We start from the raw sequence: 15,643 nt of genomic DNA, 5'->3' as shown, positions 1-15,643 counted from the left end.
TGAATATTCCATCACTTCCAGTCTCAATAAACTTTTCTAAAAGTTGAGTCAATAGTACACCTCTGCCATGTTTCTGAGCCAGGCCTCCAGGCTGGGTGGCTCAGTGGGTGAGAACAGCTGCTCTGCTTTGCTGCACCTGTGACACTGGGGCAAAGAGAAAGTGGCTATTTCTATGCTCAGTGCTCAGAACAGTGACCACTAAGAATGATTTGTAGCCTAACAAGCCAGAAAAAAAAAAAAAAAAAACACCCTTCAGGTTAGGGTGGGGGAAAGGTTTGACTATTTTTTTTGACCATGGAACTCTCATATATCCTGTTGTTTACATGACTCTGTGCATTTGTTAAAATTCATAGAGCGGTACACCTGCCTCCTTCCCCACAAAATGGATTTTATAGCATGAAAATTAAAAAAATGAAAAACAAATACACCCCATGGAGTTCTGTGATGATTAGAAACTACCCAAAATAGCTGGTGGGCTCCTAACACCATGCCTGGCACACAGTAGGTGTGGGAGACTCTTCCATCCCAGTCTTGCCCAAGAATGTGCTCTTGAGTGCCTGTGGCTGACTTCTGGAATTTACTCCCTGCCTCCCTTTGATCGGAAACATCCAGTTTACTGTCATAAGACCAAACATGGGGGCTCCTTACAACATCCATCCTGGTTTGCCTTGGACCACAGGGCTCCCCAAGATGTATGACTTTTGTTTTAAAACTGGGGCCATCCTGGGCACCTGGGTGGCTCATTTGGTTAAGCATCTGATTCTTGATCTCAGCTGAGGTCGTGATCTCATGGTTCGTGAGTTTGAGCTCCACGTTGGGCTCTGGGCTGTCAGTGTGGAGCCTGCTTGGGATTTTCTCTCCCTCTCTCTCTACCCCATTTGTGTTCTCTCTCTTTCTCTCTCAAAAAAAAAATAAACTTAAAAAAAATTAAAAAACACCTTGGACCATCCTGGACAAACCAGGACAAATCGTTCACCCTAGAAACAGGTAAGAGCGAGTATTCAGGAAGTGAGAAAGAGTTGTATAAGCTGTTCAGGAAGCCCAAGGTCTCATCTCAACTGAGGTCCATGAGTTCGGTAAACACCCACACTTACTGAAGTCCAAGGTTAGCTGGTAGATGGCAAGGGCCGCCGTGGATGGCTGTACTGGTTGTGCACAAAGCAAGAGCGTCACATCTAAGGAAGCATGATACATCTGGTAGGCATGTAAATTTCTGGATGTATTATGAACAGGCATCTTGAGACAGGTGAATCTTTCGCTATTTCACTCTAAGGAGCTGCATGAATTAGTGGTGGCCCTGGCAGAGGCTATGCTCGCAATGAATGCTTCTTTCTGGGCTGAAAAACACATGCCTTAGGGATTATAAATGTGGATAGAGAAGGCAGGAGAGGATGACTGATGATATCTACTCAGAGTGGCATCAGGAGAGCAAATATTATTGCGACCATGTCACTAAATAGACGGTAATTTATGAGTTCTGCTGGGGAAGCTGAGTAGAAAATCAGATGGCAGCAAGATGGGGTATTTGTCTGTGACAGGAGCTTTGATCAAGGTGGAATAGCTGAGTACACGTGTGTCCGTGTGCAGAGTCACAAAGCACCATTTAAAAAGTCCCCTGAAAAGCTACAAGGTCTCTTTTAAAAACAAATTTTAGGGCAGTGTTTCTCAAACTGGTAGTGATTCAAATCTCCTTACAGAATTTGGTTAAATGCAGAGGGCTGGGTCCTGTCCCGTGTCAATGATGGGACCTATGTCCTATCATTGTGTCCTAATGTTCTTTACTAACTCTCCAGGTGATTCTGACACCCATCACAGTTTGAGAGCCACTGTCTTCGGCAGTAAGGTAAATAGAAACAACACGTTCCTGGGGAAGAGTCAACTTAGATTTTAAGGCAGATACTCAGTGTACCTATAGAGACAGCGAGAGATGTGCGAGTCTTTCTACGTTGGTATCTTTCTTTAAGCAATACTGCTTCCCACCCCCTGCCCCCTGCCCCGGATGGAACTATTCTTAATTACAAAGATTTCTGCCAGCACTCTGTAATTCCATTAAGTTAATAGTTAGTATTTATATACTATTTTGCAGATGCTTCAGAGAAGAGAGATGAGTAAGACCCGGTCCATGCCTTCATGAGGCCGATAGTCTAACAAAGAAGCTCACACTAGGGCCCCTCTTTTCCTCCCAGCTCTGAGACCATGATCTGGGGGATCCCTGCATCCCATTCTAGGCTACAGACTGTTGGACCCCTCCACATACTGTCTCTGTCTTCATGCACGAGCTTCTGCGTGGCTGTCTCTGGGCCAACGGCTCTCCCTGAAACAGAGTCAGCCAGAGTTGAGGGAGGGCTGTTAAACTACTGCCTTGTTAATTCTGTCCAGGAAAACTAGGCAAAGGGTGTGAATTCCCCACCTGGCTTCATTTTTATTTCTCTTTTTTCATGGGCAAACAACTATGTTTCCCTTCTAAGAAGTGGTTTGAAACACTTCAATGATTTTTTTCCAAGACCCTGAGCATAAGATTCCCTCTGCCACCCATCCTTTTCCTCTACCCAGCCTTCTTCTACTCTTCTTCAATGCAGTGTCTCATCTTTTGTAAAGATTCTGATTGATCTTGACAGTAATAACTGACAAAAAGCAAAAATAAACAATACTACCACCCTCCCACACACTCATCCTGGACTGCCCTTCCCCACGTGCTACAAAGCATTTTAACTAGAGTGTGTTATAGAAGTACATGGTGTACTAAGACCACGATCTTCCTTTAACATAGGGTTTCTTATTTCCTTTGCTGAGCTTTCTAATGATCTCTAGGTCTCCAAACAGTGTAAGGTAAGGTACACAGTAGGTACTCAGTAAGTATTTCTGGCCAAATGAAGTGGAAGCTTCAGGAGTCCACTCCACACAGCCAAATATCTCACAGGAGATAAGTGGGGACCCAGGGAGGGAGCAATCTTGTCCAAGACCACCCAGCATGTCAGAAACAGACTGAAAACCAAGTCTTGACTCTTAGTCAAGGGAATTTTTCTCTGGTACCATCTGAAAATTGCTTGCTTGGTTGGGGAGGGCTCTCATACCAAACACAGAAAATACTGTTTTTTGGGTTCCAAACAGAATTCTAAGTAGAAAAATAAAAATAAGCTCAAAGGAAAACACTGCATTAATAGTCTCTCCTACATGAGTTTTATTCCTGCTAGAAAATCTTTCAAGTCTGAACCCACGTGGGTTACTGATATCTTTGGGCCACCCTCTGGAAATGGCCCGTTTTCTCCTCAGTTTAACCCATGAGGAGTGGAGTGATATGAGCAGGTGGAATCCAAGTCTTCCTATTTTGGTCATTATGAGTTCCCACAGTTGGAGAACAGCCATAGTTTTCCCTTTCATGCCCTGGGGCATCTGCTAACTCCCCAGGCCCCTCCCCAGAATCTCTCTTCTCACTTGTAAACTATTGAGGAGGTAGACCAGATCTCTCAGGAATCACCTGCAGTGGGATGCTCTGTGACTAACCTCATCAACCGAGGAGAGAAAAGTTGTGAAGGTCTATTCTGCCTCTGTTCAGGTGGCTCCGAGCAGACAAGAGGGCACTGGGGCATCCTGAAGCATCCATCTTTATGGTTATGCCCCATCTGAAGGCTGCCTGCCAGTGTCACCCACAGACGACTAGCAGACACATGACAACACTGGCTTCACCCCACAGACGCCATGCACGCAGTGTGTCTGTCCAGAGCTGGAGAATGAACAAATGTTTGCTCTTCATTAGGCCATATCCTATTCCTCACAGCTGTTCCTTGTTGCCTTAAATAGTCTTCATGGGGCTATAATAACCAGATACCTTCTGGTCACCCTACTGGGCTCATCATTCATTACGATGACAGACTGGCTGGATTGAACTGGCATTAATAGGCTTCCCTTCTCCCCGTGACAAAGTCACCCCTTCCTGTTGTTCCTCATCTTCCTTGAGCCTGCTGCTCTTCTGACCACGATGATGCCTGGGCTTTAGGCAACTCTTCTTTCCAGCCAACATCTCTTAGCATTTGTTAGTGTGCTAAGACTTTTGTTTTGTAGCTGGGGAGGGTAGGAGAATCTGGGCTGGGAAAACAGGACAGGAAAGAGGGAAGAAGACTCTGCAGTCCAAGATCATGAGCAGAAGCCCCTTAGTTTCAACATGGCTGTGCTCTATCACCTCTGTGAGTGGCTATCACATGCCCCATGGCATCAGATGTGACCAGCAGCAAGGAGAGTAGTGAGGTGATAGGTCTGGGGGCACAGGCAGGGCATGCTCTGGGGACTCCAAGGAGTCTCCTTAGGTCAGCATCCCTCAACTTGAAAGTAATTATAGTTATCCAGAGAGCTTAGAAAATATAGATCTCTGGATCCCACCTCTAGGAATTCTAATTAATCTGAAGGACAGCCTAGGCATTGGCATTTTTAAAACTTCCTTAGGTAATTCTAATGTGTGGCCAAGACTGAAAACCTCCAAACTTCCTATCTGTATGGCAGGTGAGGTTAATTAGCCTCAGGTCTCCTTGAGTTCCTAGGAACCCAGGGCCCCTGGTCAACCACGGTTGCTGGGACTTGACATGTAACTATGGGGGTGGCAGCCCCAGAAAGGGGTCTAGCTGGACTATCAGTCCGGGACAATCAGTTCCTCCTTAGGCTCACAAAATATGCAGGACATAAGCATTGTTTGGATCACTCTGACCAACCCCTTTTTTCCTTTATTGCATAAATATGGAAATGGAAGCCCAGAGCAGGAGAATGACCTGCCCAAGGTCACCCAGATACTTAATTAAAGAGATAGGACTTGAATCCAGGCATTTTGACTATTAACTCAGAACAACTCATATATGACTTCAAGTCATTGAACTTAAAATACATATTGAGAGACTCACGTTTACATGCCAAAGAGCACGAACTGATTCTATGTCTCTACAGGGGAGAAAGTGTGTGGGCTTATCTGGGCTCTGGGCCCAGTCTCCTGGTTTGAGCAATTCCATCTTTTCCTTCATTTACTGTCCCAGCCGCCTACCTGCCTCTGGTCTCCCTGCTCTGATCAATGCCAGACAGTTACATCTAGAATGTGAATTCAACTTTAAAAAATGCTGCTCCGTTCCATGGCTCTGCATGACCTCTAGAATAGAATCCAAACTCCTTACTTAGCCTGAAAAATATCCCCTTGCTTCACCACCCCAGCCCACTCCTACTGATAGTTCCAGCCCTATCTCCCTCCATGCTTTGTATGCCAAACATAGTTTTTGTACCAAACTGCTTCTGGTTCTCATAATTCAACCTGCTATGCATACCTCCATGCCACAGACTCTTCTAGTCCCTCTGCCCAGAACAGCCTTCCCTGCTTTCGAATTTGGTGATTCGTATTTCTCAAGCTTTGGTTTAGGCTTTATGTGTTCCAGAAAGCCAACGGCCATCCATCCCCATGCTAGGTTTCATGCACACCACCCACAAGGGTTCCCACAGCACTCTATTGTGACATTTTCTCAAGATACTGAAGTGATCAGTTCATATGTCTGTGTCTAAGAATAGGCTCTAAGTTCTCCCAGAAGGCAAGGGCTCTGTCTCCTCTCAGTTCCTAGAGCCTAGTACAACATCTGGCCTATGGAGAGTCCTCAAACATCTTTGAATTGACATTCCACAAGGCTCATCCTTGGTTATCATCTCTGTCAATCAATGCTCACTTGCTTCGTGACCTCGAAGCAAGGGCTTATGGCTTTAATATCATCTATGTGACAGTAACTCCCAAAGTTTTCTCCTTAGCTCAGGTTTCTTTCCCAAATTCCAGACTCATATGTCCAATTACCTACTTTCCATCTTCACTAACATGTCTAATGGACATCTCAAACTCAGTTCAAAATTGAACTCCCGATTGTTCCATTGGCCCCGAGTCTGTTCTCCCTGCAGCTTCCCTATATCTGGTAGTGGCAACTCCATCCTCCCAGTGCTTCAAGTAATAGCCCCAGAGTCACCCTTGAATCCTCTCTCTCTCTTTCACACACCATGCTAATGCATTAGGAAACCCTGTTGGTTTTGTCTGGAAGCCTCTCTCTCTTTTTCACACACCATGCTAATGCATTAGGAAACCCTGTTGGTTCTGTCTGGAAGCTATGTTCAGAATCCAACCATTTCTCACCACCTCCACTACCACACCTTGGTGGTGTCACCATTGCCTCTTGCCTGGGTTACTGCCATGGCTTCTTAACTGGTCTCCCTGCTTTGACTCTTGCCTACTTATGTCTCTTCTCAACACAGTAGCTGGAATGAACATTTCAAAGTAATGTGAAATAGTTATTTGTTTTCTCAAACCTCTGCAGTGGCTTTCCATTTCATTCAGAGTAAAAGCCAAAGTCCTTAAAATGGCTTATGAGGCACTACATGGTCAGATTCCCCCTTTATTTCTCCAATGTCATCTTTTATTACTTTTACTCCTTGTTCACTCTACTCATACCACCCTTGGCCTCCTCGTACTCCCTTGATCTGGACCTTTCTGCCTCTAGATTTCTTCCACCATGTATCTGATCAAAACTTTTCTTTTAATTAAGGACTACCTTTCTACCCTATTTAATACTGGAACCCTGTTTACTCTACGTCCCTGGAATATACTATCTCCCTTCCTTGCTCTATCCTTTCTTTTTCCATGGTACTTGTGGCAGTGTGTATCATCCAAAGATTGTATTGTCCAGTATTTCCTGTTCTGCATTCTCTTGTAGAATCTTGCAATTGCCCCTCCATCTATCAAGAGAGGGAGTTTAATTCCCCTTCCCTAGAATATAGGCAGTTATTACTTGCTTATAACCAATACAATGAGGTAGTAGCGATGCTGTGTGATGCCTGAGTCTAGGTCACAAAGATGATGTACTTTCTACTGTTAGCTAAGAGGCTCACCTTTGGACCTATGAGCTACTATGTATGAAGTCCAGCATCGTCAGGCTCCCGTGCTGTGAGGAAGTCCAGGCCACCTGAAGAGGCCGTGTGTAGGTGTTCCAGATGACAATCCTAGCTGAGACCCCAGGGGACAGCCTGCAGCAATCACTAGATATGAAAGCGAAGACACTTTCTGATGATTACAGCCCCAGCCTTAGAGGCTTCCACGTCAAGGTTTCCACACATCAAGGAGCAGAGGCAGACTCTGTTGTGCTACGTCCAAATTTCTGACCCACAGAATCAATGAGCACAGTAAATTGGTTGTTTCACGTCACTAAGATTTGGGATAGTGTGTAGCACAGCAAATGGTATGTTTCAGTGTTGAACATATTATTTACTAACATATTAAGTGAATTGTTGTGAAATGACTTGTCTTTTTTGTCTGAATTCTCAATTATAATTATTTTTGTTTTATAGTTACACTATCACAAGCCATTTCCCCTTATTTGTGAGGCATCAAGAAAGGTGAAACTAGCCTTTCACATCAATATGCATTTGTAAGACATTTCTCTGTCCTCTTGTTGAAAAACTAGAGAATATTACTGAAGTGTCAAAGGTACACACACTTCATCTGTTCCAACATTAGCTCAGGTCTAGATTGAAGAGCAGTAAATGTCTTCTCCAAGGCTTTTAATAAAATAACTTGTTTTTAAGTCTGTAATTGATTTCTTGTTTCTCTTGCTAGAACACAAGTTTCATGAGGGAATGAATCTTTGTCCAATTTGTTCAATTCTGTATCCAAATATGTAGAACGCTCCTTGGGAATGGTAAATACTCAGTGAATATTTATTGAACAAATTTATGTGACTGTACAGCTGAACTGAATTTTAGAAGACACAGTTTGCTATAGCTGAGAGGTCCCTTATATGTCAACTTGTCAAACCCACCCATTTGTATGAAAAAAGCTGAGCAGGAGTCATAGGCAAGAAAGAGCACAAAACATGTTGGTTTGAGAGTAGGAGTGGAGGCTCAGGATCCTTGTGATTACAACAGGGCATGGTCTTTTTTTTTTTTTTAATTTTTTTTTTTCCCAACGTTTATTTATTTTTGGGACAGAGAGAGACAGAGCATGAATGGGGGAGGGGCAGAGAGAGAGGGAGACACAGAATCGGAAACAGGCTCCAGGCTCTGAACCATCAGCCCAGAGCCCGACGCGGGGCTCGAACTCCCATACCGCGAGATCGTGACCTGGCTGAAGTCGGACGCCTAACCGACTGCGCCACCCAGGCGCCCCACAACAGGGCATGGTCTTCAAGCAAACCTGTGGCTCGTAGGCCCACTATGTAGATTCTAGACATCATGGGTGCTTTGATGATCAAAGCCATATCCACCTAATGTCTAGGAAAGGGGACTGGCAGATTGTGGGAAGATTCCCATTAAATAAGGCTGCTTCCCACTTAACCTCCTGCTAATCAGAAAATGTGTTAACTGGAAGCTAAACATTCAAGTTAACTGGTTAATATAATTTGAACGAAGTGAAGGCAGGACTAGTCCACTAAGTGATATTTCCGTTTGGGGTCCAAATGATGGAGCAAAATGTATTGTTATATTATAAAAACACATCATTTCCACTTCAGAAAGTTTGGGAAATGTAAAAAGGCAGAAAAATAAATAAAAAAAAATCAATCCAAATCATACCACACAGGGATGTACTTTCCAAAAAGATATTACCCTGGAAGGAAATGCACTAAAGTAGTCAAATGTAGTTGTTTTTTTGTTTTCAAATTTTAGACCTCAGTTTCTTAGAACAGTGTTTCTCAGTCTTTGACTATTTCTTCCCCTTTCTGATAAATCCCCAGTCTCCCTTCATGCTATTGGAACCTTAAATGAAATAGTATGACTAATGACTTATAAAGCATCATGACATTGAATATGCCTTTACCAACAGCACACTGTCTCCTGTCATTCACTCACCAAAGATATGTACACAGGTGTGTATAAGCACATACCCATGTATGCCTCCACACTTTCAGGGACTAGAACCATTCAACAAACCCCCTAGGAAGTAAGGCCCAGGGATGAGCAGTGATGAGACCATTTCCTCCAAATATCACCCCGATTTCCTCCCCAAATTTGTGGATTGAGGATATGAAAAAATGCTATTTTACCGGGATCATATTTGAAATTAAGCGCAAGTTCTCCTGAGCTGGTAATTACTCACATCCATGGACATAAACGTTTTTGTTCTCATAAATGTGTCAAACATGCCCCTTGCCACCGTGTTTTATACTCTCGTAAAATTTTAGGACCAGAGAGGTCCTTAGACATCACCTTATCCAAACTCTCCATTCAACTAATAAAGAATTTAAAACTCAGGTAGCAAAATGATATGTTAATATCACACAGTTTATTGTACTGGAATCTGGCTGTCTGGACTCAGCAGCCCGCCCCTCCCCCCAAGTTTAGCACAATTTCATGAGCTCACATAGCTTCTGAAATACTGCTTTGTAAGCTCTTTCTCAGAATATAGTCTGAGAGATAAACTTAGTCTGCACTATCAAGAATTCCAAATATGTAGAGTCTTAGTCAATGCGTTTGCACTGCATACAGTGTTACCGACCCTAGCATATTTGGGGAACATGGTGCATGTGAAAAAAAAACCTACAAAAACTAGTACACATAACTCAGAGCCTGGCACACAGTAGACGCTCGAAAGATATTTTGGGAAGGAAGGAGGAGAGGGGGAGAGAGAGAGAGAGGAAAGGAAAAGTAAAGAAAGAAATGTTGTTTTCAAAGCTGGCTGCACAAGGAGGCTTGCAAAATTCTTCCTGGGGGGAGTGAGGTGGTGCTCTTTAGTTCAGGAAAACATCTTAATGAATTTTTCCTTCTATTTTATTTTCTTCTTTGTAAAAGGTGAGGCCTGAGGGGCAAGGTCTGAAGCAAAAGGAGGGAGACGGAGAAAGCTAAACTGTTTTGCATAAACAAATGAGTGTGGGGGGAGCGTGGGAATTCTTTTCCTGGATGCTGGGAAAAATTGAAAAAAAAAAGGAAAAATTTGAGGATACTACAAAGAACTTTGGGGACAGAGTGGATAGAGACCTGTCAGGAGGCCGGAACCTCAGAAGGACTTTTATTCAGGCACTTCCTGTACTTTGCTGCAATCCTCCTGTTATTCCCCAAACCTCAGTAACAGCCACTACTCACAAGTCCTCTGCACTGGAGTTGCCTTGGGGAGGGAGAGAAGGGCTGTCCAAAGCCAGGGTGAGGAGAAGGTACAAAGAGAAGCAGATACCAGAGGTGAAAGTGACTCAGGGGGTGGGTGTTGAGAACACAGCAGAAGCAAGGTAATGGGCCCAGAGGGGACTACGAGCAAGCAAGTCTCCGGGAAATCACTGGCAGGGGAGACTGGCTGGCTTTTTTTTTTTTTTTTTTTTACAACAGGTGGGATATGGGACTTGATCCTTTCCATCTTCCTATTGAAGGAAGGCAAGAATCGAAACTGATTCAGTAGGTCTGAGTGGGGACTGGGATGGTGCCTTTCCAACACACTCCCAAGCGATGCTGTTGTTGCTGGCCTGGAAACCATCCTTTGAGTTGCAAGGATTCAGTACCCATGAAGCCTCTGTGCCCATTGGGAAGTTTCTCCACAGGGTGGTCTCTTACCTCATATTCCTCCTTGAACCCATAGCCCTGGCCTCTCTTCATCTGGGTGATGTGCTGCAGTAGGTCCGCCACCCGGATGGCAGGCTGGAACTGGTCCCGGGGATAGCTCATCTCCACAGGGTCGCAGGCCCGGTAGGGGTGAGTCTGGATCGTGAGGGTGGGCTGGGATAGCTCCCCACGGCTGCCATCTGCTTCAAAGAGAAGGGGGCAAAGCACATATCACCTATGACAGTTTTGTCCTCTGTCCTCTCCACCACCCCCCAGGGCAGGGGAACTAACTCAGGACTCAAGTGATCAGGAAGCTGAGGACACTGCTTCCCTCGCATGGCTGTGGTGGCAGATTTAAAAATTAAAACGACAAACGAACCAATGAACACAATAACCCTGGGTTTGTTTCTATTTCAAGGGTGCTTATCGATGGAGCAGTGACCAAGTTCCAGGTTGGCTGCCATCCTCTGCCTGTCTCAGTCCTTCCTCCAGGCTTGAGAGGGTGGTCTTGGCCAATTAGGGCCGATCTCAGAGCCAGTGAGAAGCCAGACAGCAGTTTAGGAAATAGGATGCCTGGAAATCACCTCTGGTGCCTGCTTGCAAGTGAGGAGAGCCCAGGTCTCTGGAGACCAGAGCCATGTGTCTGCTCCTGCTCCATCTGCCTACATCCTTGGGAGGAACTGAAGCCAGTCTTGGACCCTGACCCCCTCAGCTGCTCTCTCCAGCTCTGGGCTCTGCAACGTGCTTGGCTTCTGTCTACTATCTAGTTTCCCCACCAGTTCACACTCTTGATCCAGGAGTGTCGCCGAACCTCTTCCTTCAGTCCTGCCAGCTACTTCTCCCAGGCCTGGGTCCTATGCCCCATCTCCTTTATCGAATCTCTCCTTGATTTAAGATCTGTACTCTCCTTGATAATAATCTCTATACCCACTGAGTCACGCTAACTGCCCTCTGCTGGCTCACCGCCCGCCCCCCCCCCCCAACTGGAAATTGATGCATGCCGAGGGGAGATTTGAATTCCTCTGTTCCCCTCTGGCCAGGACAGCCACATGCTTGCCCTATGGACTCCCTGCCAAGCATACATTGTTGATCTTTCAGGGCCAGTTCACAACCATCTAGGCTTGGTTTCCTCAACCTCCTCCCAAAGTCATGGACTGTCTATGCCCCAGAGCCTCCAGTTGTGGCATGTATGAGATCAGAACTGCCATAGATGATGATCCTGGTGTTTTCAGGCACATTAAGGTACCCACACAGACCCCATTAAGCCTATGCCACAGTCACTCCCAGGGAGGCTTCAGTGTATATTCCTGACTTTCTGCAACTTGTCTTTTCAAAATCCGTGTTCCCTGTTTGTCGCTCACGTCATGATAATCCCTCAGACATTGCTTCTGTATGTGGAAGTGGAATCTCCTATGTGACAGCAAGAGCTAAACTGTTCCTAGTAAGGAAGGATTGCCAACAAAAAGACCTAGAGCGCACAGGCTTATGTACAAGGAAGAAGGGCCTACGTGAGATGTTAGCACAGCTTTCTGGACTGCACAGAAGAAAAATCCTGATTCGTTTCCCTCCTGGGACTGTAGGTAACATGTAGTACATCTTCAACGGCATTGATTAAATGGAGAGCTTTGCAAATGTGGGGGCTGCTTTCACTCTCCAGCACACCCTTGTGATCAGGAGGCCAATTTACTGAGAATTCACTGTCAATGTGCCAGGGACTGTGGTAGGCACTGGCAATGCACACAACACAGACCGCACCCTCCAGACTTGACAGTCCAGTATGGCAGACAGACAAGAAGAACCACCTGAAGCACAAGGACAGAAGCTGGGGAAGGGAACCACACTGAGGGAAGAGAAGGAGGCCGAGAAGGAGCGGAGGAGATGGGTGGGCACGTGATGGGGGCAAAGCTCTCAGAGATGGTGTGAGGCAGGTCAAGAAGGCTGTGAACGTGTGAGAATCTCCCAGCCAGAGGGAAGCTGTTGAAGGGTTTTAAGAAGAATTCCTTTCTTTAAGGACACACTAGTTCTTGCCGGTGCCCCAGCTATCACAGATAGGAGGCACCCTTCCGGCGAGTATCACTCCTGTGACCCTATGGTGGGGTTGGGAATGGAGAAGGGACATTTCTGTTTACTTCTCCGGATGCTGCACTTCATGATGCCCAGGAGAGCATGGGCCAGAGTCAGTGCCTGGAGCCCTGTGAGTGTCTCCCACCTAAACCGCCATCACACATGGGGACAGGTGTCTGCAGAGATCCATGGTCTTTCAAAGGACCTGGGGCACGGACTGCCTGGAAGACGGACTGCCTGGCAGAGACAGGCTTCTTAGGAATGGGCACCTGGCAAATTTTGTGAGATGCCAAAAGTTCCCCAAACCAATATGGATATTTTCCCTAAACACAGTGCTAGACAGATTGTAAACTTGGTGTCAGCAAAACCAACACTGGAATGGAAAGTAAATGCATTTGAAATTTAACAACTTTGTATTGCTGTAACATTCGTAATAATGTCAATGCTGGTGCTAATGATGCTGTAAAGGCTCAGAACCAAGGGGCTTTCAAGGTTTATTAATTCAACTAGTTGGACTCCCTTCTCCAATGTATCTTACCTCACCTATTTCCTTATTAACCTCCGATAATGCAGAAGTGATGCCTTTTATCACAGCCCATTTCACCAGACGCACTATACTTAATTTTCCATCATTAGGTTTAATGAAAACCCAATTTCACAACTCACTTCTCTCAGGAACCTACAAGTAATGCTACGTTTTTATCAGCCCCAATTAAAAAGCGTTATGATGTTCCTATTCGAGTGGGAGCCTTAAAACTAACGTGCGATTCCGCGGCTAATTCAACAAGGGCACTGGAATTCACATGCTGCTCATAAAATGTAACTCAAACCAGCTGGCCCTGGGAGAGAACGCTGCTCATTTTTCTCCTCACCAGACCCTTGATTTTCATGCGATTTTGAATTCTCCTTAATGGGTTTTGCATGTTTATTTATCACATGATAATATTTTGGATTTCTTTCGCACTTTTTCTATAGCTGTTGCCTAAGCCTGGGAGTTCCTCTGCAACAACTTCTGTGGTTGCCTGTCAGGGGCTTTTGGGTAATGCATAGGAGATCCTGGGTCACCACAGTCCCTCTATTTCCTCTGTCCCTCTACTGGTTCTCCTTCCTTCTGGCCTTGACTTTTCTATTTTTTTATCCCCCTCATAGATCTCCCTGTAGCTCCAGACACATATTTCCAATTACTTGGTAGGAATTGCCACTCCGACTGGTTAACAAATATTTACTGAGTACCTATATTGTATAAAGCTTGGTGTTAGATACCACATACATACAGGAGGGTGGAGGAAAGTGTGTTCAGAGAGAGATAAGCATGCCACAGCCCTTGCAAGAGAGAAAAAGAGATAAGGTGTGTATAAACAAGTCTAACAAAGGTGGGAAGGGACAGGTGCCTGGGAGATGGGAGGGGGATGTGCTGTGGAGCTGGGCACTCCAGAAATGTTTTTCAAGCTACAGGCATTCACACCCCACCTCTGTGGTTTTTTGCTATAAGTATGTACAGCCTATATCGGCTCTGTCTGATAGAACCTCCCATGATGATGGAAATGGTCTATATCTGTGCTGTGCAATATGGCAGTCACTAACCACGTGTGGCTCGTGAGCATGTGAAATGCGGCTAATGTGACCGAGGAACTGAAGTTTAAGTTCTGTTTAATTTTAATTAATTTCAGTTTAACTATCCACATGGTGGCTTGTGGCTACTATATTGAGCAGCACAGATCTAGAGAAAAAGAACAGAAATGGAGAATACTTGAGTTACATAATAGGGCAAAGAGGTCCAAGGAAATGTAATGCAAGCCACATAAGTAATTTAAAATTTTCTTGTAGCAACATTAAATACGGCAAAGTGAATTAAGTCAAATTATTTTAAAAAATAAATTTTATTTGACTCAATTCACAAAATAATATTTCAACAGTCAGTATAAAATCATTAATGATATATTTTACACTCTTTATTTGTACTAGGGCTTTGAAATCCAATGTACAAAATTTTTCACTTGCTTCAGTGTAAGCTTAAAATTTCTTTCAATGTTTATTTATTTTTGAGAGAGACAAAGAGTGAGAGTGGGGAAGAAGCAGAGAGAGAAGGAGGCACAGAATCCAAAGCAGGCTCCAGGCTCTGAGCCGTCAGCACACAGCCTGATGTGGCGCTCAAATTCATGAACCACGAGATCATGACCTGAGCCAAAGTTGGACACTTAAGTGACGGAGCCACCCAGGTGCCCCGCTTCAGGGTAGTCTTATTTCACTTCAGACTAGCCATGTTTCCAGGGCTCAACAGCATAGGTGATTAGTGGGCAATGCAGGTGTACAGACTTACCCAGAGCCAAGTCAAGTTCTAAAGAGAGCTGATTTAGAGTTATAGTGAACTTCAGAGACAACTGATCTAGTGTAAGACAGCTCTAGCCCATGGATGCAACATGCCCATTTACTTTTGATGCTCACTACAACGTTTATATAACTTTTTAAGAAATGGCCTGACCGTGTCCCATGAGAAGAGCAGGACCCTGAGAAATGCTGTGAGTCTGGGTCTCAGAATCAGAGAGAATGGGGTTCGTATTTTTCATCACCCAGTTATGGGCTCGATGATCTTGGCCAAGCGACTACAGTTTCAGAGCTCAGTATCTTCATCTATAATACAGGGAAGACAGGTGTTGTGAGGATTCGATGAAATAATGCCTGCAAGTGCCTGGTTTCGGGTGAGCAGGGAAGAAACCATTGCTGTTCTGATGTTGTACAAGATGTGCTGTTTGGCACATGAGAATCACAGACTGGCGAGAGCATCTGGGGAGTCTTTTAGGGCTTCTCTCTTCTTTCCTTCAGGACACACTCCATGGCCATCTAAATATTTTACTCTACTCCTGCTGTTACTGTCCTAGTTTGAGTCCCCATGACAAGACTATTCCATCAGGTTCCCCAGGGGTCTTTCTGCCTTCACAGTTCTTTTTACACAGCTTTGATCAAGTCATTCTTCTGAGCAAAAGCCTCCACAGAGTCAAGACACAATTTCTTAACTAGCCAACCAAATTCCTATAGTTTCTATTTCTTATTTCAT

General features: G+C 44.9%; 1 protein-coding gene and 1 non-coding gene across 2 annotated transcripts in view; one reads left to right on the top strand and one right to left on the bottom strand.

Moving 5' to 3' along the window:
• Positions 1-15,643, bottom strand: part of PTPRT (protein tyrosine phosphatase receptor type T) — a 787,404-nt gene that overhangs the window by 84,184 nt on the left and 687,577 nt on the right. The window contains exon 17 of the mRNA XM_047069145.1: positions 10,537-10,724. Coding sequence (XP_046925101.1) covers positions 10,537-10,724 — 188 coding nt within the window. The remainder of the gene's footprint in view (positions 1-10,536; positions 10,725-15,643) is intronic.
• LOC124504483 (small nucleolar RNA SNORA43) lies at positions 95-225 on the top strand. Its single transcript, XR_006960456.1, has one exon. It is a non-coding gene; the product is annotated as a small nucleolar RNA SNORA43 (small nucleolar RNA).

Source organism: Lynx rufus, unplaced genomic scaffold (assembly GCF_022079265.1).
Source record: "Lynx rufus isolate CCGP_SWC_20201006 ecotype Redwood Valley unplaced genomic scaffold, mLynRuf1.p SCAF_8, whole genome shotgun sequence".
In the NCBI taxonomy this organism is placed as follows: Eukaryota; Metazoa; Chordata; class Mammalia; order Carnivora; family Felidae; genus Lynx; species Lynx rufus.
This window is presented reverse-complemented; position numbering and strand designations above follow the sequence as displayed.